The sequence below is a fragment of the Papilio xuthus genome, unplaced genomic scaffold (assembly GCF_000836235.2).
Source record: "Papilio xuthus unplaced genomic scaffold, Pxut_1.1 DF826938.1, whole genome shotgun sequence".
NCBI classification, from domain to species: domain Eukaryota; kingdom Metazoa; phylum Arthropoda; class Insecta; order Lepidoptera; family Papilionidae; genus Papilio; species Papilio xuthus.
Genome location: NW_013531711.1, coordinates 1,598,501 through 1,626,065, shown reverse-complemented (window position 1 = coordinate 1,626,065; position 27,565 = coordinate 1,598,501). Strand labels below are relative to the sequence as shown.

General features: G+C 32.9%; 3 protein-coding genes across 4 annotated transcripts in view; all 3 read left to right on the top strand.

The window, feature by feature from the left end:
- Positions 1-974, top strand: part of LOC106121649 (connectin) — a 38,656-nt gene extending 37,682 nt beyond the window's left edge. For both annotated transcript variants that reach the window (XM_013317366.1, XM_013317367.1), the window contains exon 4: positions 142-974. In XM_013317366.1, coding sequence (XP_013172820.1) covers positions 142-884 — 743 coding nt within the window. In that variant the 3' untranslated portion in view covers positions 885-974. The remainder of the gene's footprint in view (positions 1-141) is intronic.
- A 502-nt stretch (positions 975-1,476) lies between these two features.
- Positions 1,477-9,761, top strand: LOC106121652 (4-coumarate--CoA ligase 1). Its single transcript, XM_013317370.1, has 9 exons — positions 1,477-1,746; positions 1,911-2,122; positions 3,334-3,544; positions 4,201-4,557; positions 5,422-5,607; positions 6,954-7,072; positions 7,489-7,653; positions 8,131-8,301; positions 8,826-9,761. The coding sequence occupies exons 2-9, from the start codon at positions 1,922-1,924 to the stop codon at positions 9,108-9,110; spliced, it is 1,695 nt and encodes a 564-aa protein (XP_013172824.1). The 5' UTR covers positions 1,477-1,746; positions 1,911-1,921; the 3' UTR covers positions 9,111-9,761.
- A 6,449-nt stretch (positions 9,762-16,210) lies between these two features.
- Positions 16,211-26,917, top strand: LOC106121650 (4-coumarate--CoA ligase 2). Its single transcript, XM_013317368.1, has 8 exons — positions 16,211-16,498; positions 22,429-22,639; positions 23,358-23,720; positions 24,140-24,325; positions 24,422-24,543; positions 25,031-25,201; positions 25,479-25,649; positions 26,437-26,917. Exons 1-8 carry the CDS (start codon positions 16,307-16,309, stop codon positions 26,725-26,727), a joined length of 1,707 nt encoding a protein of 568 aa, XP_013172822.1. The 5' UTR covers positions 16,211-16,306; the 3' UTR covers positions 26,728-26,917.
- Positions 26,918-27,565: the final 648 nt, after the last annotated feature.

Below are 27,565 nucleotides of genomic sequence, written 5' to 3'. Positions count from 1 at the left end.
TTTTTTTGTTTATAATATTTATTAAGTTTCTGTATAAGTAAATATAAAAGTTCAGATGTAATTGTTGCCAGATGTCGTATGTAATTAGTTTTTACCTTCCAGATATTATATCTCAACTACAATCATTTTTTTTGTTCCCAGATAACCTTTTCCCATGCGACTGTCGTCTCGAATGGCTCATGGTGCTCATGAACAAAACTGAAAGCGCATCATTGAAGCTAATCTTAGAAAACTTCAAATGCATTCCCGACGCAAAGCTGCGTGACCGATGGACGAAACGAGTGGAATTGGAAAAAAATTCTCAAACGTTCGACGGCGAGGAACCATCCACACAGAGCCAAGACTACGAATATTACGATGACGCTGAATTGAATGGAAAACTCTTCTATACTGATGTAAGAGATTTGCTGCATTGCAATTCGCCAACTGGCAAACCACTCCCTGACACCCTTGATGTCGCCAAAAAGACTAATACTGCAACCGGAATTTCCCCCCTTAATCCTGAAGCAAACGATACTCCAAACAATTCAGGTTACTTCGATGCATCAATTTTCAAGAAAAATAAAACTAAAAAATCATTAGCAGCTCCTAAAACTGCCAACAGCGAAGTAGCCAATCAAGAAATCAAAGATGAAAAACCAAACGTTTCTACCACAACTCGACTTGCGACCGTATCTGCCAAACCTATGGAAAAACGTACAGAAGATACGAAAGATATGGCATCCGATGAGGCTAAATCTGATAATGCTATTGCGCATAGAAGCGTTCAGGACAAGAATGACGACTACAGCGATTTCTTTACCAACGGACAAGACCCCACTCTTGGTAGTTTGATAGCGGTAGTGCTCATTAGTGTTCTAAATGTTAGATTTCTGCTTAATTAGGTTACTAGTTAGGGTGTAGACAATATTAACTTATGACATTATACTGTTAACTCAATCTCTCACAGTCATTATTATAAATAAATAGTGTTTAAGATATTTGGACTTGATTTATTTCGTTATCCTCTCAAGACTAACTATTGTTGCTCGTAGATCGTAGTCAAACATAAAAAGTGTTAGATATTGAGGCAAAAGATTAAAATGACCTAAGCTATGATTATATGTAAGCCAAGAATACCAAATTTAATAGAAAACTTTCCACGATATTTTGGCGTAGTAGGGGCTTGTTTAGTCAAATGTGAACTAAAATTCGCAGTCGCATTTTCCAGCGCCTGCTCAAACGGAATGGCAAAATTTTACTCATGCGAGCTATCTCAAAACACAGAGAGCAATTTAATGAAAATAAATAAAAGCCAAAAGATACAATAAGAAGCCTCAACAAAGCGTTTTATAGTAAACTAAATTAGATTTTTCTACATTTATCATCGATGTGCGTGGCATGATTTGAATCCAAAAATCGATGTTGCTATATGTTAACATCGAACAATATCGAGTAATCCTAGTTGTCATTTGTCATTATTTGGCATTTGTTTTGAATTTAGTTTCATTTTTTTTTCTCTTTCATTTTTATTGAATTAAATGAGATATACGAATGTTGTTTAGTTACTGTTTCTTTATGGAAATACTAGTTGTGAAAGCGGTTCCAAATACATTATGCTGTGCCGTTCAAGGATTTTACAATTCAACAGTGAACACACATTCGAAATAATTAAATGAAACGAAGTTCAAAGTCTAATTTGATGACTTGTTGGCTTTATTTGTGAGGCATTCCCTCGCATTTTGTAGTTGTCTTTATAACAGAGAGGTACTGGTTTAATGTTTTTATTCTTAGTTTAAATAATTTAAAAAATTACCTGTGCAGTTTATTTTTATTTTTATTCTAGTTTCCTTGAAGGTTCAATTCATAATGTTTTTAAAATATTATTTTACACTTATTTTATTTTTAAAAAAAGGTTTTATATTTTTTAGTTGTAATCAAAATGGCCAGTGTTCTTAAACAAAGGGGGTTACAATTAAAGAAACAAATGCAAGTCTTACTAACTCAAAGTATTAAATTGAGTAGTGTAAAAAATGAACCTAACATATTGAAATCTGTTTATGAAGACATACCACCAGTGAATAGTACTATAAATGACTATATTTGGCAAAACTTGGATCGCTGGCCGGATAAGACTGCTGTGGTAAGTATTTCTAATTTTCTATACTGCTTACTGTGGTGTCCAAGATAAGAAGTCACTATTGAAATACATATTTAAATATTCCTGTTTTTTCAAAGAGAAGTGGAGAGAAGGCAATACTTTATAAGAGTGGATAAACAGTGGAAGATCAATTTTCAATTGTTTTTATAAGACAATTATTTTGTTTTCTAAGTAATATTATAGTATGATAATTATGATTACATGCGCTATACTATTTGTTTTAAAAACAGTCAACATTGCCATTGAATTTGATATTAATGTTGATATTTTAAATGTAGCAAATTCTGGTTTTTCTTATTAACTAGCTGTCATCACTGGCCGAATGTGCGGAATAAAAAAAATACTTAATTAGTAGTTTATGTGTTCTTCCAGAATATATTCCATGTATGCCAAAGTACATCAATATGTGTTTAGTCCTTTTTGAAGAAAACATCCATCCATCCATCTAAACATTTGCATTTATAATAGTATTAAAATTGTTCATCAAGTGAATATATTGTAAAGTATATCAGATAATAGTTTAACTAGTCCAAGTTTCGTAATTTATAATGATAGGAATCTTAAAGATAAATTATGTCATTATATTGCCCAGTAATAAAGCATTTGGTTTTATTATAACTGTCAAGTTAAGTGCACAATGTTTTTTTTATATCAAAATAAAAAATAATGACATTCTTTTTTTGTTTGTCACCTTGGTTTAAAGTAATAGTCGGCTTTGCATTGAACAAAAGCAAAAAAAATATAATTCATTTTCTAGTATTGCTAGATACTCTCATGATGTAACTTTTTTGTACACTGTACCAAATAATACTTGTAAATTCATTGCGATAAAGTCATTGTGTTGCTAAATATGTACTTGTTAAGTAAATTTGTTACTATGAAAATATTAAATGCATCTGAAAAACTTTGACCGTTTAGCCATTGCAATTATTTAAATTACTTATTCCATTGTTTTGTTGTAGTTTCAAAAGGCACCAATAAGTAGTCGATAAATAACAGCTAATAACTTATAGTTAACCTTTAATAGCTAACAACTAACAGCTAACCTTTCATAGCTAACAACTAATAGTTCACAACTAATAGGCCATCCTTTTTTATTACTATTTGATGACGATAATTATTTTTGACCTGACAATACATTGACTTTAAATACATATAATTTTCTTATCGTATAATACTTTACAATATTTTAGGTTTGTGCAGCAACAGGTCATGGATATACCTACGCACAAACTCACAGGATGTCTATTTCCTTCGCTGCATCACTGCGAACGAAATTGAAGCTTAAGAATGATGACACAGTGGCTATTATCCTGCCAAATGTGCCAGAATACCCTTGTACTATGCTAGGCGTGTTGGAAGCCGGTTGTATTGCTAGTATGATGAATCCTGCGTACACCGCTCGTGAGTAAACAACATTTTCTGTGTCATTTGCCTCATAACTATGAGACATATTCTTGAGTTAAGTGTAAACAGTTAAATATAATTAGTAATATCTGTTCTAAGGTCAATAGTTACTGACAGAACCTTACGAAACTTCTTAGATATTAACCCTTAAATGGACGATTTTTTTTTACGTTTTAAAAAAATATATTTGTGTAATCATTTATTTTTAATGCATAAAAATATTGGATAGTGCCAACATTAAAAAAAGTACAAAATTCGTTCAGAAATAAGAACTAGTTGTCAAAATTAACAAAAAAATAAAATAAAGATAATTTTATCTGTGATGTTTAGTATGTTGTTTAAAAACAACATTGTCCATTTAAGGGTTAAGAATTACTACTACAAGATAAGTGAGAGTCATTCTCCAGTCCCGGAAGACCTGCATAAGCGAGACACTTGTGTTAGAGAGAAACCTCTATAAACGAGAAAAATATCACGATCCCTTGGAATCCAACTTATACAGTTTCAACTGTATTACCGTGGGTTTCTAAAACCGAAATCTCTATTTAAAACATATTGTTATCTCTGTTTTGACAGATATAATGACTTAGCGAGATTAACAGAGATTTTGGTCTTATAAAGCCACCGTTAGTAAAATTCTTATAATTTCACAGATGAATTACATCGTCAATTGGAATTAATCGAATGCAAAGCTATAGTAACATCAAAACTATCATATCCTAGTGTAGCTGAAGCCATTAAAAAATTAAAAACAAAACCTGCAGTAATATTAATTGATAACGACGAACTACCAGAAGGAGTTATAAAGTTCGCGGAGTTTGCTGAAGATATGTCAATTGATACGGACTGTTTGAAATCTGTGCAGAGGAGTAAAAAAGATGTTGCCATACTGCCTTTCTCGAGTGGTACTACTGGTTTCGCGAAAGCTGTGGTACTAACACACCAGAGTGTGGTTGCTATGAATCAAATGATTAATAATCCGGAGATTATTGCTGTTGATGAAGCTACCGGTAAGATTGAAATTAAATTATTTTGATTTAAAAAGAGAAAGAGATAGACAATATCTTCTTAATAGAAAGAGACAGCAATTTATCCGCTTTTATTTGTCTTATTTTCTTAGATATATTATGAATAAAGAATCCAATGTACCAGTATCATTTTTATTGTGCTAATTTATTTACAAGTTTTAAAGACCTTGAGAAATAAAGTTATTCGTCTTTTTACACATTAAATGCAGCGGGAAAACGTTAATTAACATAGAAAAAACTTCATAAATAACAATTCTTGCGTAACGTTCTTATATGAATAAAAAAACTTGTGAAACTACATTTTTATACACATGTCAATAGAAAATACGTAATCGCAAGCATGATCTTCGGTTTTGAATAATCTTTATTTACCTTATTCTTAAATACGATTAGCTCCAAGTAACCAGTCTTATAATATGCATTTGTGTCTTTTTAAAACTGATGTTCTGTGTGGCTTACCATTTCTCTCTGGCACCAAACTCCCTCTCATTGTCTCTGTATTATAATCCTTCTCATCATCCTTGACAAAATAAGGATAATAATATTCATGCAGGGGTTTTGGTCTCAGAAACCTACGATGAATAAAACAAACTATAAACAATGACACGACACTTGCATGCAAGATATCGGATATAAGAATCGAATGATATCTCAGTCTTCAAAGTCCACAAAGCACTTTATGCACTTAACAATGGAACAGACAGACATAAAAACAAACATAGCGAGACACAGTACCTTTGAGTCGGAAAAAAAGTTCTCAATTTTAAAATCAATTTATAAAAGGCTCAAATTATTTAAAAAATTATTAATGTAAAAAAGTAAAATAAAAAAAAACTTGATTGACAGATTCTTATCAGTGTGCAGTACCAGCGGTGTTGCCATTCTTTCATATCTTCGGCTTCAACGCGGTGATGATGAACCTCATGACAAGAGGAAGCAAACTCATCACCTTCGCCAAGTTCAACCCGGAGCTCTTCCTGAAGACTATCGTGCAGCAAAGAGCTGAACATTTGTACATTGTGCCACCTATGGGTAAGATTTTAAAACTACTAGCTGTCTACCGCGACATCGTCCGCGGCAAACATAAATTCAAATAATCGCCTATTTGCTCCTCCAGGTTACGTTCTACAAATGTGCCAATTTTCAGTAAGTTTCGTGGAGTCGTTCTAAAGATACCTTCAAACAAGCATCCATCCATCCATCTATACATTCGTATTTATAAATAAGATTAGGTATAATACTTAGCTAATGGTCTTAGGAGCTTCTCTGTAGTCCTAATTTTTTTTTTATTAAAAATATTAGCAGATTTTTTTGTAAATTTACTAATATTTCTTTAGCCATTTCAACTAAGCTCGAGGCTTGTGCTAGGATATGGTTTACGACAATAATCGAATGGCGGGAATCGAACCCCCGACCTCGTGGTCGGAAATCCGTACCCTTAACCTATTACCATATGTAATTCTTGATCACGCTGTATATCTGGTATTAACTAGTTTTTAAAGCTATTATTTTGAGTTATAATTATGTATGGATGGATAACCAAGTAACTAATAATTTTATACTAGATAGCTGGGGCACGACTTGTTTATCAAACACATAACTACTTCAGTATATAAATATAGTCTTTAATGATTGCACTGGACATGAATACGGTGCTAGAAAATTCTTATAATATTTAAACTTGAAGTTTTTTTGGACACTATTTTTATTAATTTTAAGGAAAATAAAATAAATTCTACCTATATTTTATTTAAAATTTATTAAAAACATGGATATTTAAACTTTTTCCACTAACGAAGCACTCTTACAAATATATAAATATCTCTCAGTTTTTTGCATCTATTTAAATGTACAGTTGGGAAAATTATCGGTGTTCCACTTTAAAAGCGATAGTCAGTCGTTTGAATGTTCCTAACTGTGTTGTTCCTTAATCGTTAAGAAACCAGAAAAATTTAAAAGAATTTTGAAATCGGCACTTCTAAATAAATGACATATTTATTGCAACTTAACAATCAATTGTTTTATATATCTACTTTTCTTTTGTTTCGCTTTTTTGTCTTTCTACTATAGTCTGAAAAAAAAACCGTTTAATCTCTGTTCTTTTTGTTTATATATTATATAATTGTGAAATGGTTTATAACGTCTGTATTTGTTAAATTTGCTGATCTTATAAATTAATAAGCGACCAGTAAGTACACCTAAACCCTGTGGGTTTTTAGTACTACTGTCTAACCGATGTTTAATTTGTGACGTGAAGTTTTTGTATAATAAATTAAAAAAAAAAAAACTGGAACACTGCGAATTTCCGTGACTGTACGAGGACCAAAAAAATATACTTCTCTTAAGTCGTTGCAATAAGATTGCTTTTTGCATTTCAGTTGTATTCTTGGGAAAGCACCCCGCGGTGACTGGGGAACATTTGCAGTCAGTGCGTGGCATGATTAGCGGTGCTGCGCCACTCTCGGAGTCTGACGCCGCTGCTGTCTTGAAGAAAAACGTGAGTAAATTCATACGCGAAAGTAATTCCAGACTAATCTTATGAATACACTCAGATACGGAATGGAGCAATGTTAAGAATTATCTCCATACATTTGGTATTTCATAGTAAGGCTTACTGATTTAATAGATGCAGCTATAGCCTAGTTGTTTGTACTAAATGTTTTCAAATCACTTTTTACCCTGAAATTACTTTATAACAAAAATCCTAATAAAAATTTAAATCGATTCAATAAGACACATTAACCGTTGTTTTCTGAGACCAAAATCCTCATTTAACACATACTGTTATTCTGTTTTATTAAAGAGAGTGATGCGAAGATGATACTATGTTTTATACAGAGAGTTGGTGCTCAGAAACCAAAGGTTAGAGTGCTATCAGTGCCAAAAACTCATTAACTATAAAACGAATTTCAGAAAAACATATTCTTCCGTCAAGGCTACGGACTGACGGAGACTAACGGGGGAGTTTCAGTGGGAAGAAAAACTGATGTCAACCATGCCACCGTTGGATACCTCTTCGGCAGCTGCGCTGCTAAAATCATCGATGTTAACACACAACAAGCACTGGGACCTGGGGAAGTAAGTCATTAAAACTTCCTTGCAGGATAGAGCATTGCTTGAAAATGACAGCTTTTGCGTCGATACGACTTAAACTCCACCACTATCAAAGCAACCTGCGGCAAATAACTGAAAATCAAAATGGCACAAAATATCACGGTATATAGCCGGTCCATGTGTCAAACTATTTAGATAGAGTTGTTATAATTTCTCATTTCTATTGAATCTTTACATATGTATAAAATTGTAGTGTCCATATGTACTATCGTACGCCATGGTGTATTTGATTGTGATAATGAATAAACATATTTTTAAACGTTTGTATGTCTGTCCTTAAGACTGCGTTTGTTCCGAGTAATCTCCGAAACGGCTAGACCGATCTTGACGGGATTTGGTTTGGGAGGTAACTTATGCAAGGGGCCATGTTATAGGATAATTTTTTTGTTTTTTTCCCTCTGCACTGACGAAAAAATCAATGTAATATTTTTGTCTTTAAAGGAAGGTGAGATTTGGGTTCGCGGGCCGAATCTAATGCAGTGCTATTACAAGAACGAGCAGGCCACCAACGAAGTCCTCACTCAAGATGGCTGGTACAAGACGGGGGACATCGGGAAATACGACACAAACAAATATCTATATGTCACTGACAGATTGAAGGAATTGATCAAGGTAGGTACACAAAGGATAACCTAAATTAATTGATAATTTTATCAAGATATATAATGAACCCTGGTTTGTTTTACATTTGGTAAAATGTATCTATTTTATTTCAAGAATCAATTCTTTCACACTGACTCAAGCCTTTACCTTTTATGTTATACTAGCTTTCGCCCGCGACTCTGTCCGCGCGGAATAAAAAAACTTAATAATTAGTCTATGTTTTCTTCTAACCTATAATATGTTCTATATCTTTGCCATATTTCATCAAGATCCGTTCAGCCATTTTGGAGATACCTTCATTCAAACATCCATTCATCCTTCCGTCTAAACATTCGCATTTATAACATTAGTAAGATATCATAAGGTGATCATTATCGTAATCATCACCCTTAACTTAGGGTAGGCTCCGAGCCCCTCGGTGGGGACGTATAGTGAACTGATGATCATAAGGTGACCAACGAGCGAGCTGAATGGATTCGCTGAAATGGCGAAACGATCAAAAATCATTCATAGTGTCCCCTGAATGTTTCCAGGTGAAAGGCTTCCAAGTACCTCCAGCGGAATTGGAAACTATTTTACGTACACATCCTAAGATAATGGATTGCGCGGTCATCGGGGTTCCGGATCACATGACAGGGGAAGCTCCCAAAGCATTCGTTGTCGCACAGAAAGACATCACAACAGACGAAATCAAACAATACGTGAACAATCAACTTGTAGCTTTCAAACATATCAAAGAAGTACAATTCGTTGATGAAATACCTAAGAATCCAGCTGGGAAGGTTTTAAGAAAGGATTTAAAAGCTAAATATTGTTGATTTTTTTATATTATTACGTATCAAACTAGCCTGGATTCGCCGAAATAGCGAAACGACCGCAGCCCATAGACATTCGTTATTGCAGATGCGTGTCCTTACCTTTAATAGTAGGAGGGGAATTCTACGCCTAATTATACTCTTCTTCCCTTCTCTTATAAGGAAAGCATGGCAAAGGGAAGTGGATTTAACAAGGACGAACAGAAAGAGAATATTTCCTCTTCCTATGTGTCCTCTCCTCCGTTAAATCCACTTCCACTTGCCATCTTTTCCTTATAAGAAAAGGATGGGAAAGGGAAGAAGACTAATATTAAGCGGAGAATTTTACTGCCGTGACATTTAATATGGAATAGAGAATAGATCGAGTTATTTGACCCGGTGGGCATAAGTCAAACTAAATTATGACAGCACACTAGCGCCCTCATCACAACATCCTTGTACGTAGATATGGCGGCTGTCAATTTTTTTTATTGGTTATATATTTGTTGCTGTTTTTTTTAATTTTACCTTATATACGATTATGTTTGAAGTAGTTTTAATTATACATTATATGTATAAGTATGATTCAAGCGAAAGGCTCAAAAGTGTATTTTATTTTATGTTATAATCTTAAATTTATAATACATTTTGGATAAATTCTTATATTATCAAGATGGGAATTGTTGATTATTAAAAATAAAAAATATGTAACTGTGGGTTTCTGAGACCGAAATCCCCGATTAAAACATGTTATTGTTATAGTTGTTTTCAAATATCTCGTCGGCTCAAGGTCGTTTCCTAGCCTCACACCCCAATACACCTAACATTGCGTTCTGCGCAGCGACTCGCGCAAAGTCAAGAGCCGCTAACATATCTTAAAACTATTATACATTGCCTGACTAACCATTGGTTTCTGAGAACAAAATGTATATAACTTATCATCCATCATTATCTTTGACATAACAGATATAAAAAAATGTTTTAAACTGAGAAATCAGTCTCAGAAACTCACAGATTTTTATACGGGGTGTTATTCTATAAATATTCTTAAAGTGTCATAAAGTAGTCAAAAATTACATAATATTATACTGAAATATTGTTAAAATATTGCATATAAAACCCATAACATATGTAAAAGTACTTGTAAATGCCTTAATAAATGTAGGTAAATAAAATTCACACAAAGCTGTGCTTTATTAAAGTACTTAAATCTTTTTTAAAATGTCTTTAAGACTAATAATAAAATTTTCATATTTTTTATTAAAAAATGTTTAAAAAAAATATTCAATTATATTACGTGATCGGATAATTGTGCAATCGGTCTGTTTTTCGGACGCTAAAATGTTTATTGATTTTTTTTTATATCATAAGGTGGCAAACGAGCGAGCGGTCACCTGAAATCGCTGAAACAGCGAAGTGACCGTTGCCCATAGATATACGCAATTGCATATGTGTTGCCTACCTTTAATCGACGGAGAAGAGGATGCACAGAAAGAAAATATCTTCCCTTTCCTTGCTTCCTCTCATCCGGAAAGTCCACTTCCACTTCCCATCCTTTCCTTATAAGAAAAAGAGTGGGAAGGGAAGCAGGACTATATAAGGACTAATTTTGGCCTTCGGGACGCACAAAATTTTTTTAAAAATACGAATACGTAATTATAAATACTTATCTTATTTGTTAAATATTCTTATAAATTAATCTTATTAATTATGAAGTTAACTTATACTTGGCGGGGATTGAACCTGTATAACATTCCGGGTGCGCAATTGTTAAACTATTGATTTAATCCAAATAAAATGGTTAAGTTGGTAGTTTCTATAAAACTTTACTAATAATGATTGCTTGTGCCTTGTTACTGTCTTAATATGTTATCTATATTTAAAAAAAAAGATGTAGATAAGATTTTTTTTCGACAGCTCTTAAATGCCTATAAAATATTTATCTTATATGTTTTATGTATTTTGGCAACTAAAAATATAATACATCTACTTAATATAAGAAAAATATATTAAAGAATAGCTTTTATTATATGCCTTTAATGCGTAATTTTTTATACATTTATATATAGATTATAGAAAGATATAAAATAATTAAGTTATATATTAATCTAAGTCTATGTTTGTTTTAAAAGACTTGTTATTCCCATTTAAAGGACCAAATTTGTACACAAATATTTGCGAAATATTTTAATTAATAGGGAAATATATGATTTTTTATAAAAATTTTATTACTATATTTTATTGTCATGACAAATAGAATAATTTTATATAAATGTTGCTAATAACTTGAGGTTTATAAGGTTATTGAATCAATTTTATAATAAAATGTTATATATAAAATTTATATTTATTTTATCATAACGTTGCAACTGAAAAGTCATTTTGATAATAAGGGGAACGTCTAAATTTGAAGAACGATACCAAATCAGTCATCATCATCATCAGCTCACTACACGTCCCCACCGAGGGGCTCGGAGCCTACCTAAAGTTAAGGGTGATTAGGCCATAGTCAACCACGCTGGCCCACTGCGGGTTGGTGGACTTCACAAATCGTTGCATCACGATGTTTTCCTTCACCGTAAGAACGTCGGATAAAAGTACATATGTACTGACTTGGTCATCCGACGTTCTTACGGTGAAGGAAAACATCGTGATGCAACCTGCACATATCTGAGAAGAAATTCAAAGATATGTGTGAAGTCAACCAACCTGCAGTGGGCCAGCGTGGTTGACCATGGCCTAATCACCCTTAACTTTAGGTAGGCTCCGAGCCCCTCGTTGGGGACGTATAGTGAGCTCATAATGATGACCATGTCAAATTGACTTCGTCGTATTTACAAATAAAAGACTTGCATGTCTCAACGAACTAAAAACTCCGTTCCTTCATACAAGTAAACAAATCAGATTAAAAACATCTGGGATTAAATAAATAAAATCTGGGGATTCACTATCTATTGTATAGAGATGTATGCATTATTTTTACAACATTTATTGACCTATAACGTTTTAAGATTTAAAATATGTTTGAATGATAGTAACTTTAAAGATGGAACACCGCCAATTGAGGCGACTGTACATAACGACTGAACGTCCTCGCATCTCATTAGCCATATTTGGACGCACAAACAACAACAAGTTAAATTAAAAGATACATATATTTGTTAAGTTATTAGTTTAGTTAAATATTAGTATTAGTTAAATTAAAACTTGTAACAAATATTTACACCAAAAACATTTTGTGTCTGAATTTCCCACGTTACAAAGAAATAAAAATATATTATCGTAGTTAATTACAATAAACATTTATAGCAGGGAATAATTATAGTGCAATCGAAAGCATGTAATCATATTTTTTTTATATTTTCCAGACTTTTGAGGTATAAGCCTACGGCGTTGTGTTGAGATTCTACTAAAGACTAACCAAAATTTGTTCGGTGGATTAGAAAGGCATGAAGTAGGCACAAACATTATTTTTACTATAGAACTAACAAGGGATCCTCTTTTAGCCTTTTACCTAAAGCGAGGTGACATTCGATTCGTCGTAAAATTGTTTTTAATTTTTTTACTATTGCCTGTTTAATATGAATGCAGTTAATGTTTAAAAGTGAAAGTCTACGTTTACATTATTCATGTACTCGATTTTACCGGTTTCCTTTACAACCAATACTTGTTCGATAAAGCGGCCAATAAGAAAAAAAACTTCGCGATATAGGACAAAGTTATTTCTCTTCGTTTAAGTTCTAATTCTTGTACCTTTTACTCTTTAATTATTTCAAACACTGCCTTGCAAACTCAGGACCCGTAACGTAAAAGCAATATACTATAACCTATTTAATATAAATAAATATTTTTTTCTAAGCAACAATTCTTATGCAAATCTTAATTAAAGGTAATTTTTTCTCTATACTATAATTACGTTTTAATAGCTTATCAAAAGACTAGTTAATGCTGCTATTGAATTTACCTTAACCCTGGAGGTTAAGGTAAATGAATGGACTAAGCTTGTGAACGTAGATTAAAGAAGTAGTAACATTTTAATAGATTTTTACTAATAAACGGACTTCGTATTTGGCTAAGATATTACGAGAAATAGAGATACCATTTTAATTATTCAATAGGTAAAAAAATACGATCAAAAGATATATGTTTAGGGTTCCGTACCTCATAGGAAAAAGACGGAACCCTTATAGGATCACTTTGTTGTCCGTCCGTCTGTCTGTCAAGACCCTTTTTTAAATATACAATAATAAAATGATTTAAAGTGTCCGGGGAAGTACAAACATCTCTTAGAATATAGTATTTTATTCCATAAATGATAGTTAATCTTCGGAGATAAAAGAAAATGATTAAAAAAGAAATTAGAAAGTGACGTTTGTTTATGAGATTTATTTGAAGCTGAGTATATTTAAATTGCGATTCCCTTTTTTTAAAGAGAATTGCATTTGTTACGCACACGACCTTGCAGTTATTGTCCTTGTCACGAAGTAATCAAGGTTTTAAGCGAATTAGTTAAATTTTAAGCGTGCGAGGTAATTGTGATTACCTCTAGTCTAGTTTTGATAACGTTATCAAAAGATAAGATACGCAGAGAGAAATATTGTGTCCTGTTTGTGCACGAAGCACCCAAGAGTTAAGGAGATTCTTTTAATTATTAAACAAAATACACATTTAGTTAAAACAACTAATCGTAACATTGTCTGTCCCCCTAAAAAAAAAATAATACGAACAAGTTTTTCGGCTTTCTCGCGACAATCATGTCATGTTACATAATGTAAAGTCGATTAACCATTGTTTTCTGAGACATAAATCTAGGTATAAAACATATCGTCATCCCTGTCATTATCATTGACCAAACGGAGATAACAATATGTTTTAAACGGGGATTTTAGTCTCGGACACTCACGGTAAAAACACAGACAAGGTTACGTCGTTTCGGCATTATGCTGTAACATCGGAAGGAGGCAGACAGTGTCAAGGTCACGAGCTAGTCTTGACACACCCAGTCGCCAAACATTCGCATCTTTTACAAACACGATACATTAGCGACCCGCCTTCGTTCCGCCACTAAATATGGATTTCACTATTATTATTAGGCACAGAACCTTCTAATAAATGTATCATTTTTGTGTATTTACAGCAAGTTTTATAAGTTATTATATTTTTAAAATGGTAGGAAAAAATTACAAATATATTGTGCAGCGTAAATAAATCGTAAAGTGTACTAAAAATCTCGTACTAATTTTGACATAATTGACGATGACGATACAAAAACAATAGTCACAAATATTCATGCTAGGCCCTATTTTTTCATGGCGACAATTCTGCAGCCGTTAAATTTGATAAAAATAGTATTATTATTGTAATATCGAATACTTTTCAGCCGCGTTACACGGGAGTTCATTCAACTTTGAAATCAAATCTTTTATGACACATATTTGTGATGAAGTAATACATAAAATCGACATAAAAAAATTACCTTTTTGTTGTCATTCAAGAAATAATTAATTCGAGTAATTAAATTGAATAGATCAATGCATATAAAGTACAATTTCAACACTTTAATGCTTTGATTGCGGCGGTTAACAGACACAATAGACATTAAGAAATTCAGCCTTTGATGAATAAACTACCGGACTTTGCCCTTATTTACAAAGTCTTCTTGTAAATTATTCTTTCTTATAGAAACACTTTAACAGTGGTAGAGCCCGCTTTAAAATCTTTCCACGAATTGTCGCGACTCGCCCGGTGAAATACCACGACCACACAGAAGACAGGCGTCAAGTGGAAGCAATTCCGTGTTTCGTCTGATGAGTGTGCGTCCCGGAGGCCTAATTTAGTCCTCTTTCCCTTCCCACCCTTTTTCTTATAAAGACAAAATGGGAAGTGGAAGTGGACTTTCCGGATGAGAGGATGCATGGAAAGCGAAAATATTTTTTCTTTCTGTGCATCCTTTCCTCCGTCGATTAAAGTTAGGCAACGCATATGCAATTGCGTATGCCTATCGGCAACGGTCACTTCGCTATTTCAGCGATTTCAGGTGGCTCGCTCGTTTGCCACCTTATGATATAAAAAAAACTAGCTGTCGACCGCAAATCCGTTCGCGCGGAATTTACAATAAAAACTAAATGAGTACCCTATTTTTATGGCAAATTTCATCGAGATCCGTTGAGATATTCAGGAGATACCTTCAAACAATCATCCATCCATCCAACATTCGCGTTTATACTATAAGTAAGTATAGCGATGTATGAGACAAAAATCATGGCAACACTTTTGATCCGACTGTCAAAATTTTGACATCTGTCAACATTTTTACTTGAAGGTAGATATCTGTGGGAGTAATTTAGAGAAAATATTTTATTGCATGATAATATAGCAACAGCTGGTTATCTATATAAATATTTGTTATTTATCTATGTAATTACTCATTTTCAAACTATATTTTATCTGTCAATTTTACATCCAGGGATCGAGTTATTGCTTCAGTATGAACAATCATTTTATGACAATTGTAATCTATCATGATTATTCTACACGTACCTAATGCGATTAAATTACATTTTAAACGATAAGGATTCAATATTATTAAATATATTAATTTTTATTCCGAAATAAAGATAATAAAAAAAACTGACATCATCTGTAGCAATTGTTACAGATTACGTCAGATGTTAGTCATGAAATCTGTTAGAAAAATTAAATTCATGACTTCGATTTACATATCCAAAAAAATCGTTCTTATTATTATTTTTATAAGTAAAAAATAATTAGTAATAACTATTAAAAGATTCTTATTTTTTGTACGTTGCCTATTATAATGTTTTACAATATGCATAATACTTAAAAATCAATACGAGAGTATACATCGCTCCCAAAACTAGAACAAAAACATAAAAATTAAATTGTATTAATTAGTAAAAGAAAAAATTATAACTTTTATTGTAGAGACTTTACTACACAAGCGCGTATTTTGCGCAATTAATACCTTTTTTTTTCTGCGCCAATATTTATCCCATCTTATTTTTAACATATCATTATCTTTAGGTTATCATTGACATTATTAACTAGAATAATTTGTAGTTAAATAAGTAAAAATTAGCCTTTGCGGATGTTATTTTTGGCTTGCATCGTTTATCGGTCGCGACGCGCTATAACCGCGAATTCATCGCCGTTTCAGTTCTCATTCCGTTGCCGCCAAAAGCGCGCGCAAATCGCAAAACATGGCGCGTAAAATTCTCTTACGTCAATTCAAACAGCTGCGAACCCTAAGGAGATTCACGACGAGTGTTAATTTAAAAAATCAAGAGCAATATGTTATTAAATCACCTTTGGAAGACATTGTAATTCCTAATATGAGATTTTTGGACCGTCTATGGCTGGAATCTCCAAGTTTTATAAATCATGTTGCAATTGTAAGTATTTGTTATTTTTTTTGTGCCATTTATTCTTTTTTTAAATTGGATTAAACAGAATACAAATTAGTCTATATTTCTCTAACAATTGTAACCTTGCAGCGCGTATGTGTGAATATCAACAAATATATGTAAATTAAACATGTTATCGAACATGAAATGCAAAATTTTGTTTTGAATTGGACTGTGGACTTGGATTAATTAATTTGTTAATTTATTTGGCATGCGCAAAACATGTTTTTTTTTTTAAAATATACAGTATATTTACTATTACATGCAGCAGATTTTAATTATCCTGTAAGATCCAAGATATCTGAGTAACTTTTTCTAAAAAGACAAATACAATTTTCAAACAAAATCACATTATATCTCTTAAAGTAAAGTCGCTTTTTGTAAACTCTGGTCTCTCCGTCGGTCTCTGCCTACCTCTCTAGTTTACTGGCGTGATTGTTACGTAATTAAAATTCAAAGAAATCATAGAATTTCATACGATAATGTAAAATTATTCGTACATTTTATTTCATTGTAACCAAAATTAATGTTAATTAATACGTCGTGATATAAACAGATTTTATTACAAGCTTTTTTTATATTTACACTGACGCATTAAATTCAAATAAAAAATGTATTATTCGTTTTATATAATTACCTTGTACTTTAGACTGACAGTTATTTTTTTTTTCATTTTGTTTGTAGCTATGGTATTATAACACGGACAAGAATTTAGTTTTGCATTTAAAATGTAATGTTGAGAAATATTAAAAAAAAATAGGAAAATATAAACAATGAGGATTAATTTAGAAAAAAAAACATTAAACATTTACGTAACGTAATTTTTTTTGTTTTTTTTTTCATTATTTATTGTTAAAACAAAAGGTTAAAGGAGACACCTATATTGTTGTTTGAAAAAAAAAATATTCAATACGTTATTTTTTTTGGCGTAGATAAAATATTCAAAATTATCGTTAAATTTTATTAGAGGTTTAGATCAATATTTTTCAAAAGTTTTTTCTTGAATTGTGATGAAAAAGTGTCTCCATCCATGTATCTTAATGGGGGCTATTGCGAACTATCTTTCTGCCTTATGTACGATGATGCCACCTTAATGACAAATTGCGAACATATTTATCTCTTGAAAAGTGGTATGTAATTGTAAAATTGATAAGATTGCAACATTTCATTATCCACTTATCATAATCTCGCACGCAGGGGTGTGGCCTTGTCGTCCAACTGATAAAATTATAATACGATATGCTGTTCTGCCCTCGGCCCATCACACAACGCCGGGGACAAGTACTGCTGTTATTTGAATGTACACTTATTCAGAAAACAGTTTCTTGATATATATGTTACAAATAGTAGTAGTGCTGCACTGTCCTAATGTTCTGCTGCAAGGCAGCATACCTCTATGTAAAGATAAAATCAAAATTATTGACTTACTAGCTGTTCTTCCAGACTACGTTCATTTATGTCAAATTTCAGCGAGATCCATACAACCGTTCTTTAGATACTTTCTAACAAACATCCATCTATGTTAAACATTCGCATTCATAATATGAGTAAGATTGAAACACGTCTTAGCAGACACTTAGCTATCGTTAGCCTATACAAGGCGTGTTCCATTTCTCTTTCGAAGTCGTCTTTAGAACATCCTACAAATGTTCAAAAAAACCTCAATGGTTATTTGATTTTGTAGCTATACTAGCACTTGATAAGTTCATTAAAGATGTTAATTAACTTTGTAAGTTGTATACGAGCGTGAATCTTTTCGTATTCTGTTACACACAATTTCAAGAACAGAAACTATTCGTAACTATTTATTTCGTTTGAAACTAAAATCATCCGTGGAAACTTGCTTTAATATTTAATATACAAAATAAGTCTAATATTATCATACATTGTTATTTATTTTTATTAAAATCCGCTGCAAACATACGCTTTTACGTTCAACTGTCGGCTCGGGTTCGAAGAAACTAATTTCTAGACACAAATTAGGCCACGCGGCCATTCAACTTGTACGCGAATATATTTGGAAACTTTGATAACGTGTGGTTCGCAGTCGTTGACGTGACGCGACTATTGCGATGACCCATCCAACAAACATGCTTTAGCACCGAGAGTATGTAAAAAATGAGATTAATAAAGCAGTAGTCTTATACAGTCTAAGACTTAAATTTGCTTCCCATCTATCTATAACTTATAACGTGATAATATTGCTATAATGAACTTTCGATCTACATCAAATGAAATTTCACCGAAATGGGTAGGAAATAAAAGTCCTCAACAACTCATAGGTAGTTAAATGATTATTGGGATGAAGATTCTTATAAGCTGACAATGTATTGGCTGGAGCTAGCCCAAAAATTCTACGAAGTAATGATTACGATGTTGCCCTCCTACAAATGCTAATTGTGCAACTCTGAGAATCGGTTTTTTAATCGCGTCGGGTAAAACGAGTGGCGGGCGACAGCTAGTGTTTTATATAAAAAAAAACTGTAATTATTTTATGACGGATGAATCGTTGTTTTTCTTTAATTTTAACGTACCAACAAAATGGTAAAATGATTTAGACAAAAAGGCGGGTAAGTAACTTGAGATATCATAGTATTGGAATACCACAGGGAAATTATGATTCTGTAAACTAAACATAGTCGAGCTTCATGGATAAGGGAAAGTCCCAGACAGCGTGATTTTTCTCGCTTATACAGGTTGCTCTCAAACACGAGTTTCTCGCTTATGAAGGTCATTCGTCGCGGGAAAGAACAATAACTCTCACTTATTGAGGTTTCTCATTTGCCCATACTCGAATGTCTCTGTGCTTTTTTATTTGTACTTATGTTATATCACTCTTAACTAAGCGTAGGCTCCGAGCCCCTCGGTAGGGTCGTAGCGAGTTGATGATGATGATGTTATATTTGCGAGTTGTTTAGTTAACGTTGACTTGTTTTAATCGCGACACACTTTGAGCGAGGAATAATTATAGAACTAATCAAGTGTAGATAGCAGATTATCTTATCTAAACACTTTGCGAGATCTAATCAGAAAAAGTAATTGCAGGTATTATGGGTAAACAGAATGTTAGGCTAGTATATTATAAAACAAATATAAATATAATTTATCACATTACAAAACTGATATATAAACACGGCTAAACACTCACGTATATGCCATCGGACGTATATACGTGAGTGTTTAGCCGTGTTTATATATCAGTTTAGTATAAAGTCTCACGAAAGTTTGAATAATTTAATATCACATTACAATTACGTAATATTATTAATATTATAAACGTTAAAGTTTAGATGGATGGATGTTTTTACTTATCAGAACGGTAAAACGGATCTCGCTGTAAGGCATAGGTGTAGAATACTCTGAAAGGCACACGCTACTAAGTTTTTTTTTTAATTCTGCAGGCGATAGCTATTTAATAATAATATGGAGGATTAGAAGACTCAATGAACTAAACATTACGCTAAAACAGGAATTATAAAAATAAAGCGATTTATGGCTAGTCTTTTGATAGCTTGCGATACTTCTATCACCTAAAAATCATTAAAAGTGCAAACAATTAAACAACAATATGAATAAAGAATCGTTTGTTGATGTTTTTATATTACAACAATTGTCGTTGTTAAGATTTGAACGACCTCTATATTGTAAAGATAATGTACAAGAATGTTTTGATACATTGCTCCCATTTCTGTTATAAATATATGAAGAAATATACTTAATTGTTTTTGATCAACAATGTCAGTATACGTTATAAGTTAGTTTTGATTATAAAACTAAATTAACTGAAGTTTGCTTCTTAAAGTAGCTTAATAACATTTAATAACTGTGCCGTGCATTTAAGTCTGTTGTCGTGTGAATTTAATCTTGCTAATATTATAAATGCGAAAGTTTACATGGATGAATGAATATTTGTTATAAGTGTTAGGAAGAAAATCCGAAAATGAGACAGTGTATTGACTCAACACTAGACTTACTAAAATGTAGACGTTTATGTCCCCTCACTATTCATTCTGATACTGGACTTTGTAACGAAAGCACGTCATTCGCGCTAAAGGATTCTAACTAATAATGTCTAAAAGAAGGTATCTTCAGAATAGCTGCATGGATCTCACTGAAATTTGGCACATGTGTAGAACATAGTCTGGAACAATAGGGGAAAATATTTTCTTTCTGTGCATCCTCTTTTCCGTCGATTAAAGGTAGGCAACGCATATGCAATTGCGTATGTCTAAGGGCAACGGTCACTTTGCTATTTCAGCGATTTCAGGTGGCCGCTCGCTCGTTTGCCACAACACATAAGCTACTAATTAAGTTTTTTTTTTTAATTCTACACGGGCGGAGTCAAGGGCGACAGCAAACTAGATGTAAGCGGAAAAACAAAATGACATTTTAAATAACATTATTCTTAATTCTCAGATACTATTTTTTTTTAAGTTGTAGGTTGAATATTTAAATTGACAAGTTCAAAGTGCAATTAGTTTCGCACGGTTTTTGCGAAATAATCGTATGTGTAGTATTAGCATACAATGACACTTAATTAGTATTGAAAAATAAAATATTTTTGCTTAGTATTTCATAGTATAGTATTAGTAAAAACCCTATGCATACTATATTACTTTTAATTTGGAATATCTGTTTGATATTCTAAAGCTATACTTCAACAAATGACAGTATTCTGCCAGTTGCTAGTTTCTATCAAAACGATTTTAATAGACTTTTGGTCCCTTACAAATAAAAATAGCAATGTGCAAGCAAAAGGTAGAGTAACTCAATTATTAGTTCAGTTCGTTGACTTTGATTGGATATTTCGTAATATCCAGCGCGCTGGCAACTTGCTGCTTAAAGGAAAGTGCGACGACCTATTGCGTAGTATGGTAAGCTTCTAGGTCGCCATTCAATGCACCTAGATGCTCAAAATATTCGAGACAAGTTACCAGCGTTTATTTATTTAATTCCTCAATCTTTGACATATGACGTTTCATCCAACTTTTTGTCCGTAGAAAAAGGACTGAAACTTTAACAATAAATAATTATTAAAAATGTAATAGGCATAATGTTTGATAAGTTTTCAGAATTCAGTTTTTATGCAAAAAAAAGATATCATTTAATTGCTTTAGCCGTTTATCTTATCTTTTATGCGATTAGACTGCAGGAGATCGGATTAGGAAAGAATTCACGCATAAACAAGGTCGCTGTATCATATAGGCATATATTATAATGAATTATCATTTTTTATCATTGTAATAATCATGCACGTGTTTTTAGTAAAAATGGAAAAATATGATAAATGCAAATCAAAATCAAAAATTTACGAAGTATTGTACTTTACTAACACCTAACAAGAACCGTGCTATTGTTATCACAAATTCTAATTAAACAAGGAGACAAGGACATAAGATCACAAGAGGACACATTTTTTCACCATAACCTTAATATGGATACTGCAAAGGAAACACAAATGGCAAACGAACAAGCGGCCACCTGAAATCGCTAAAATAGCGGAGTGACCGTTGCCTATAGACAAATTGCATATGCGTTGCCTACCTTTAATCGACGGAGGGGAGGATGCACAAAATGAAAATATTTTCTGTTCCCATGAATCCTCTCATCCGGAAAGACCACTTTCACTTCTCATCCTTTCCTTATAAGAAAAAGGGTGGAAAAGGGCAAGAGTACTAAATGAGGCCTCAGGGACTTACAATCATCAGACGAAACTCGAAATGGCTTCCACTTCATGCCTTCTTCTGTGTGGTCGAGGTATTTCACCGGGCGAGCCGGGCCAATACGTGCTAAGATGTTAAAGCGGGGTCTATCACTTAAAACAAAATACTACTAAAATAATACTACGCCACTTATCATCCCAGACTTTGCATGGATTATGGAAATGTAAAAGAACAAACTTTTGTTTCTTTTTCCAGGAATGTGCGGAATCAAAGAAAAGTTACACATATCAACAGCTGCAGAAGAACATGGCAGTGTTCGCGACATCACTGAGGAAGAAACTGGGCTTGAACCCGGGTGATGTGGTCGCGGCAATGTTACCCAATTGTCCACAATTCCCAGTCGTCGCGTTTGGTGCTTTGCAAGCTGGATGTGTTGTAACTCCAATCAATCCTATTTATAAAGAACGTAAGAATTTCAAATGTATTATACCATACAAAAGTAATATTTAAAAATACTAGTTGTTAGCAACAATTTTTGCACTAAAACAGTAGCTGTTCAATTTTCTTTCACCTTGGATTTTCGAAATATTTCTTGCGCTCCATTTCTTTTTACACAATTTTTTTTATATTAAGCATATTATTTGTATTTGGTAATACGGAAGAATAATGAAGCAATGTTTTGCGATGTTGTTGTTTTCAATTTCCAAGGCTTATTAAATTTGCAATAATGACCTCACTTTGTCGACGTTCAAGATCAACAGCCTTTAAACGATCGTATATAATGAAGTGGATACTGTAAACATGATCAGGGTCAGAGCATTCGCATCGTTTGTGATATAATCGTACCAAAACAAACCTTGGTGCACATAATTGGATATACGTAAAACGTAACTAAATGTATGGCAGGACTGTATTTAGCAGAACTTCCTCTGTATACGTTGCCTTGATTTGTAGTAGATTTAGGGGACCTCTTTGTTTACTGCTTTTTAAATAACTAATATTTGTATTTCTGTTCCAACTAAGCTGAAGAACTAGAAAGAACTAAGAAATAGTCAAATGGCGGGATTCGAACACCCGACCTCGTGATCGGAAATCCGTACCCTTAACTATTAGGCTATTGGTCACTAGATTTACAGTCGTTAGATTTAAGAAACTAAACTAACTACTTTTTATTTTAATTTCAGTTGAAGTAACCCATCAAGTATCAACAACTGCACCAAAAGTATTCGTCACTATACCACAATGTTACGAGACGGTCGTAAAAGGTCTCCAAAATGCAAAGATAGATGCAAAAATCGTTGTCATTGATAATCCATCGGCCCCAATACCAGAAGGTGCAATACGGTACTCAGAAATATCAGAATCTGGTGAAGCTGATTATAGTCTTTTGGATAAAGTTGAAAAGAATAATGATGATGTAGCATTTATACCTTTCTCAAGTGGTACCACAGGTTTGCCTAAAGGCGTGGAAATAACATATGGAAATCTTATAGCTGCTATTGAAATTATGCAAAATAAAAGGAATTCTTTTCCGCTACTTACTCAAGGTAATTTAATTTATATGTAATACAGACCATCAGCTAAATACTAAGGGGCTCCGAGGCTGCCCTATGTTAGAGGTGAGTAGGCCATAGTCAACCAAGCTGGCCCAATGCGGGTTAGTTGACTTCACACTTATCTTTGAATTTCTTCTCAGATATAGGCAGGTTGCATCACGATGTCTTCCTTCACCGTAAGAACGACGGATATGTAAATCGAAATACACATTTGTACATGCCGGAATTCGAACCCAGGACCTGCAGATTGCAAGTCAAGTGCTTAAACCCCTAAGCTACCGATGCTCTTATGACCTATATTATGCATTTAAAATATTGTTGCTTTTTGTCCTTAACAGTACGCTCGGCTTCAAATTTTCATATATTAAGTTCATCGCTGCGTTCATTAAGAAATTGGTTAAATTTTTCAGGTGACTTCCAGGATGTTGTGCCTTGCATCCTACCATTCTTCCACATTTATGGTTTGGTTGTCGCATTAATGGGACATTTGGCGAAAGGATGCAAACTGATATCTTTACCGAAATTCTCAGCAGGCTTGTATCTCGATGTATTGGATAAACAAAAGCCAACATTATTGTATGTCGTGCCACCAATCGGTATGTTTCTTTTTTTTATGGGAGACAAAAGTTTGGACAAAAATGCGCTTGCTTCAATCCTTTTTGATTGTGAATTTTATATATATTTTTTTGTAGCGATCCTTCTTGGTAAGCACCCGGACGTGAAAGTGGAACATTTTGAGAGAGTAAGAAATGTTATATGCGGGGCAGCTCCTTTAGCTGATTCTGATGTTCACGCCATTTTAGAAAAGTGTAAAGTATGTATTCATTTACTTAATTATATTTTCTGATAGTACTGTGAAAAGTTGAAACAATTGATAAAGATAAAGCTTTCTTTAAATAATAAATACAACGCCATCTGTGGATCACAAGGGAAAGTATTCACTTAACGACTTGATCAAAACTAAGTTATGATAAGATAAAATTAAGTTGGCAATATTTTTAGGTAGATGGCACTCTACGAACTCTCTTTTATTTGAAGTAAAAAATGAAAAATAACAAAATTAAATATAGTCAATTGAAAGTGCTATAGATTTAAGTAATGACCGACAACTGCTCCATGAATGAATGTATTTAATTCATGAGAAAATAAATTCCAACTCGATACCTTCACGAGTGTTTGAGAAAAAGGTTCTTGATAGACAAAGTGATCCTATAAGGGTTCCGTTTTGTCCTATGAGGTACGGAACCCTAAAAAGGAACCAATGACAGATTTAAAATACATTTACTAATAACATATTTCAGCGTAAATTGGAGTTCAATCAAGGCTTTGGTGCTACAGAGACAACATCTCTGGCGACAACGACCTTAATGGATTCGACGATCTTGGATTATTCTGCATGTGGAGTGCCAATGGCCAGTGTTCTTCTAAAATTCGTTGACCCACTCACTGGTAATCCTGTTCCTATCGGAGAGGTAAGAGATAATGATGATTAATGTTGAATGTTTAATTAAATCCAAGAATTTCCCATAAATTTTTGGGGCCATAAGTTTTTTAACGTTATAATAAATATCAATTTTTACTACGTTATGGTAGATACTGAATCTCAAAAGATAGAGCCAGGATATCTCTTTGAAGATATATATAGTGTTTAAATTTTGAAAATCAGTTAAGTGGTGCAAATATATAAAATTACTGCAAATATATCAAAATTTATTTAATTTCTATTAAAACGCTCCACGGAATTTGCAGCCCGGAGAACTATATGTGAAAAGCCCAACCATAATGAAAGGGTATCATAAGAACGAGAAGGCAACCAAAGAAACATTAACTGAAGATGGATATTTTAAAACTGGGGACTTAGGATATTACAAACCAGAAGCTGGACTTTACATAACAGACAGGATAAAGGAGCTAATTAAGGTAATCAATTCAATTGCTAAGAACTTTTGTATTTAAAAGTGATATAAATATTGGCTTCTGTTTTTCATTTAGCAAAGGAATTATAATTAAGGATTTAAAATTGATAGAATTAACTAGCTGTAGGAGTGTTTTATGTTTTATCGAACACAGATTGTTAGTATTGTCGCGAATTCTAAATAATTTGTGTTTCCTGACTGTTTAACGTCAAGTGGATTAGAGTTTAAAAACAATTTATAGCGAAGCAAGAAAAATATTAAAGTAAATTAGCGATATTGCTTCTTTATTTTTTGATACTATAGCTAGAGCTATCGACCGCGACTTCATCAGCGCGGCATTAAAAAATACCTTAATTAGTAGCTTATATGTTCCTTCAAACTATGCTCCACATCAGTGGTTCCCAAACTTATTTTGTCTACTGCCCACTTTGAGAATAAATATATTTTAGCGCCCCCATATTAGAGTTTAAGGAATCCTTTAATTTATATTAGTTGATGTTCACAAGTTGTTGTTGAGAGTCGATAGTTCATGCAGTCGTTGTCTAAGAGGCCTCCTAGCTGAATAAAGTTACAAATCACCCCCCAGGTCTCTACGCAACGCCCCCATTTTCTTTCTGGGTCTCTTACCGCCCCCCTTGAGACCTGCAGCGCCCACAAGGGGGCGTTATTACCCACTTTGGGAAAGACTGCTCTACATCTATGTCTTTCAGCGAGATTCAGCTGTTCCGGAGACACCTAACAAACATCCATCAATGTAAACATTCATATTTATAATATTATTAATATTACAGGTGAAAGGTATGCAAGTTGCACCAGCGGAATTAGAGAGTATACTCCGTTCACATCCTGCTGTACAAGATGCAGCTGTTATAGGAATACCTCATGAAATATACGGAGAAGTTCCTAAAGCTTTTGTTATTCGTAAGAATGGTAAAGAAACGTCGGCAGAAGAACTACAAAGCTTCGTAGCTGATAGAGTAGCGGTGTTCAAGAAGATAGAAGAAGTTGCATTTGTTAATGATATACCTAAAACAACAACGGGGAAAATATTGAGGAAAGATTTGAAGAAAATGTACGCGTAGTGAGCGATTTAAGGCTGTGATGTTATATTTTTAATCGTAGAATTAGACTGTCTTGTATTAGACATATTGCTGTCTCATTTTTTTCCAAGAGAAAGAAAGGGATGACAATGTCAACACAAATGTAACAGCAGTGGAAATTCTCGGTTGAAGTTACAAAAGTTGTTAAAATTAAAATTATTAAGAAAACAAATATTAAGGAATAGGAGTGAATATTGAATTAATTTTATACTGAAATTTTGAAATCCTAGATAATTAATAAGTTAAAATGTTTGTAACACAATCTGGTTTTTTTCTTCTTGTTTTATTCGTGTTTTTTTTTTGGTATCGTGATAACTAAATTGCAGCTTCAAATATCTAAATGTCAAAATGTTTGTGAATGTAAAAAAAAGCTTTTAATCTTCAAGAGAAGTTATTTTTTTAACTATGATTATCATATTTGTATAATGCACTGACAAGTATGTTCGGGTTGGGTTCCTTTGACTTTGTAAAAAAAAAAAAGTAAAATATGTACTTAATATTTTATAATAAAAAAAATGTGACGGTTGAAGGGAAAAGACATATTGTTGTAGATTTTAGTATAATGAAAACAGTATAATTATAATAATATGTATATTTAAATAAATTCCAGCTTGATACCTTCACGCGTTTTTGAGTAAAAGGGTCTTGACAGATGGACGGATGGACAACAAAGTGATGCTATAAAAGGTTCCGTTTTTGTCTATGAGATACGGAACTTTAAAAATATAAATTAAGTAAATGTATAAATGTAATAAAATTAGAGCGAAATAATGTACCAAAAAATTAAAAAAAAAATTATAATACATAAAAAATATAACCT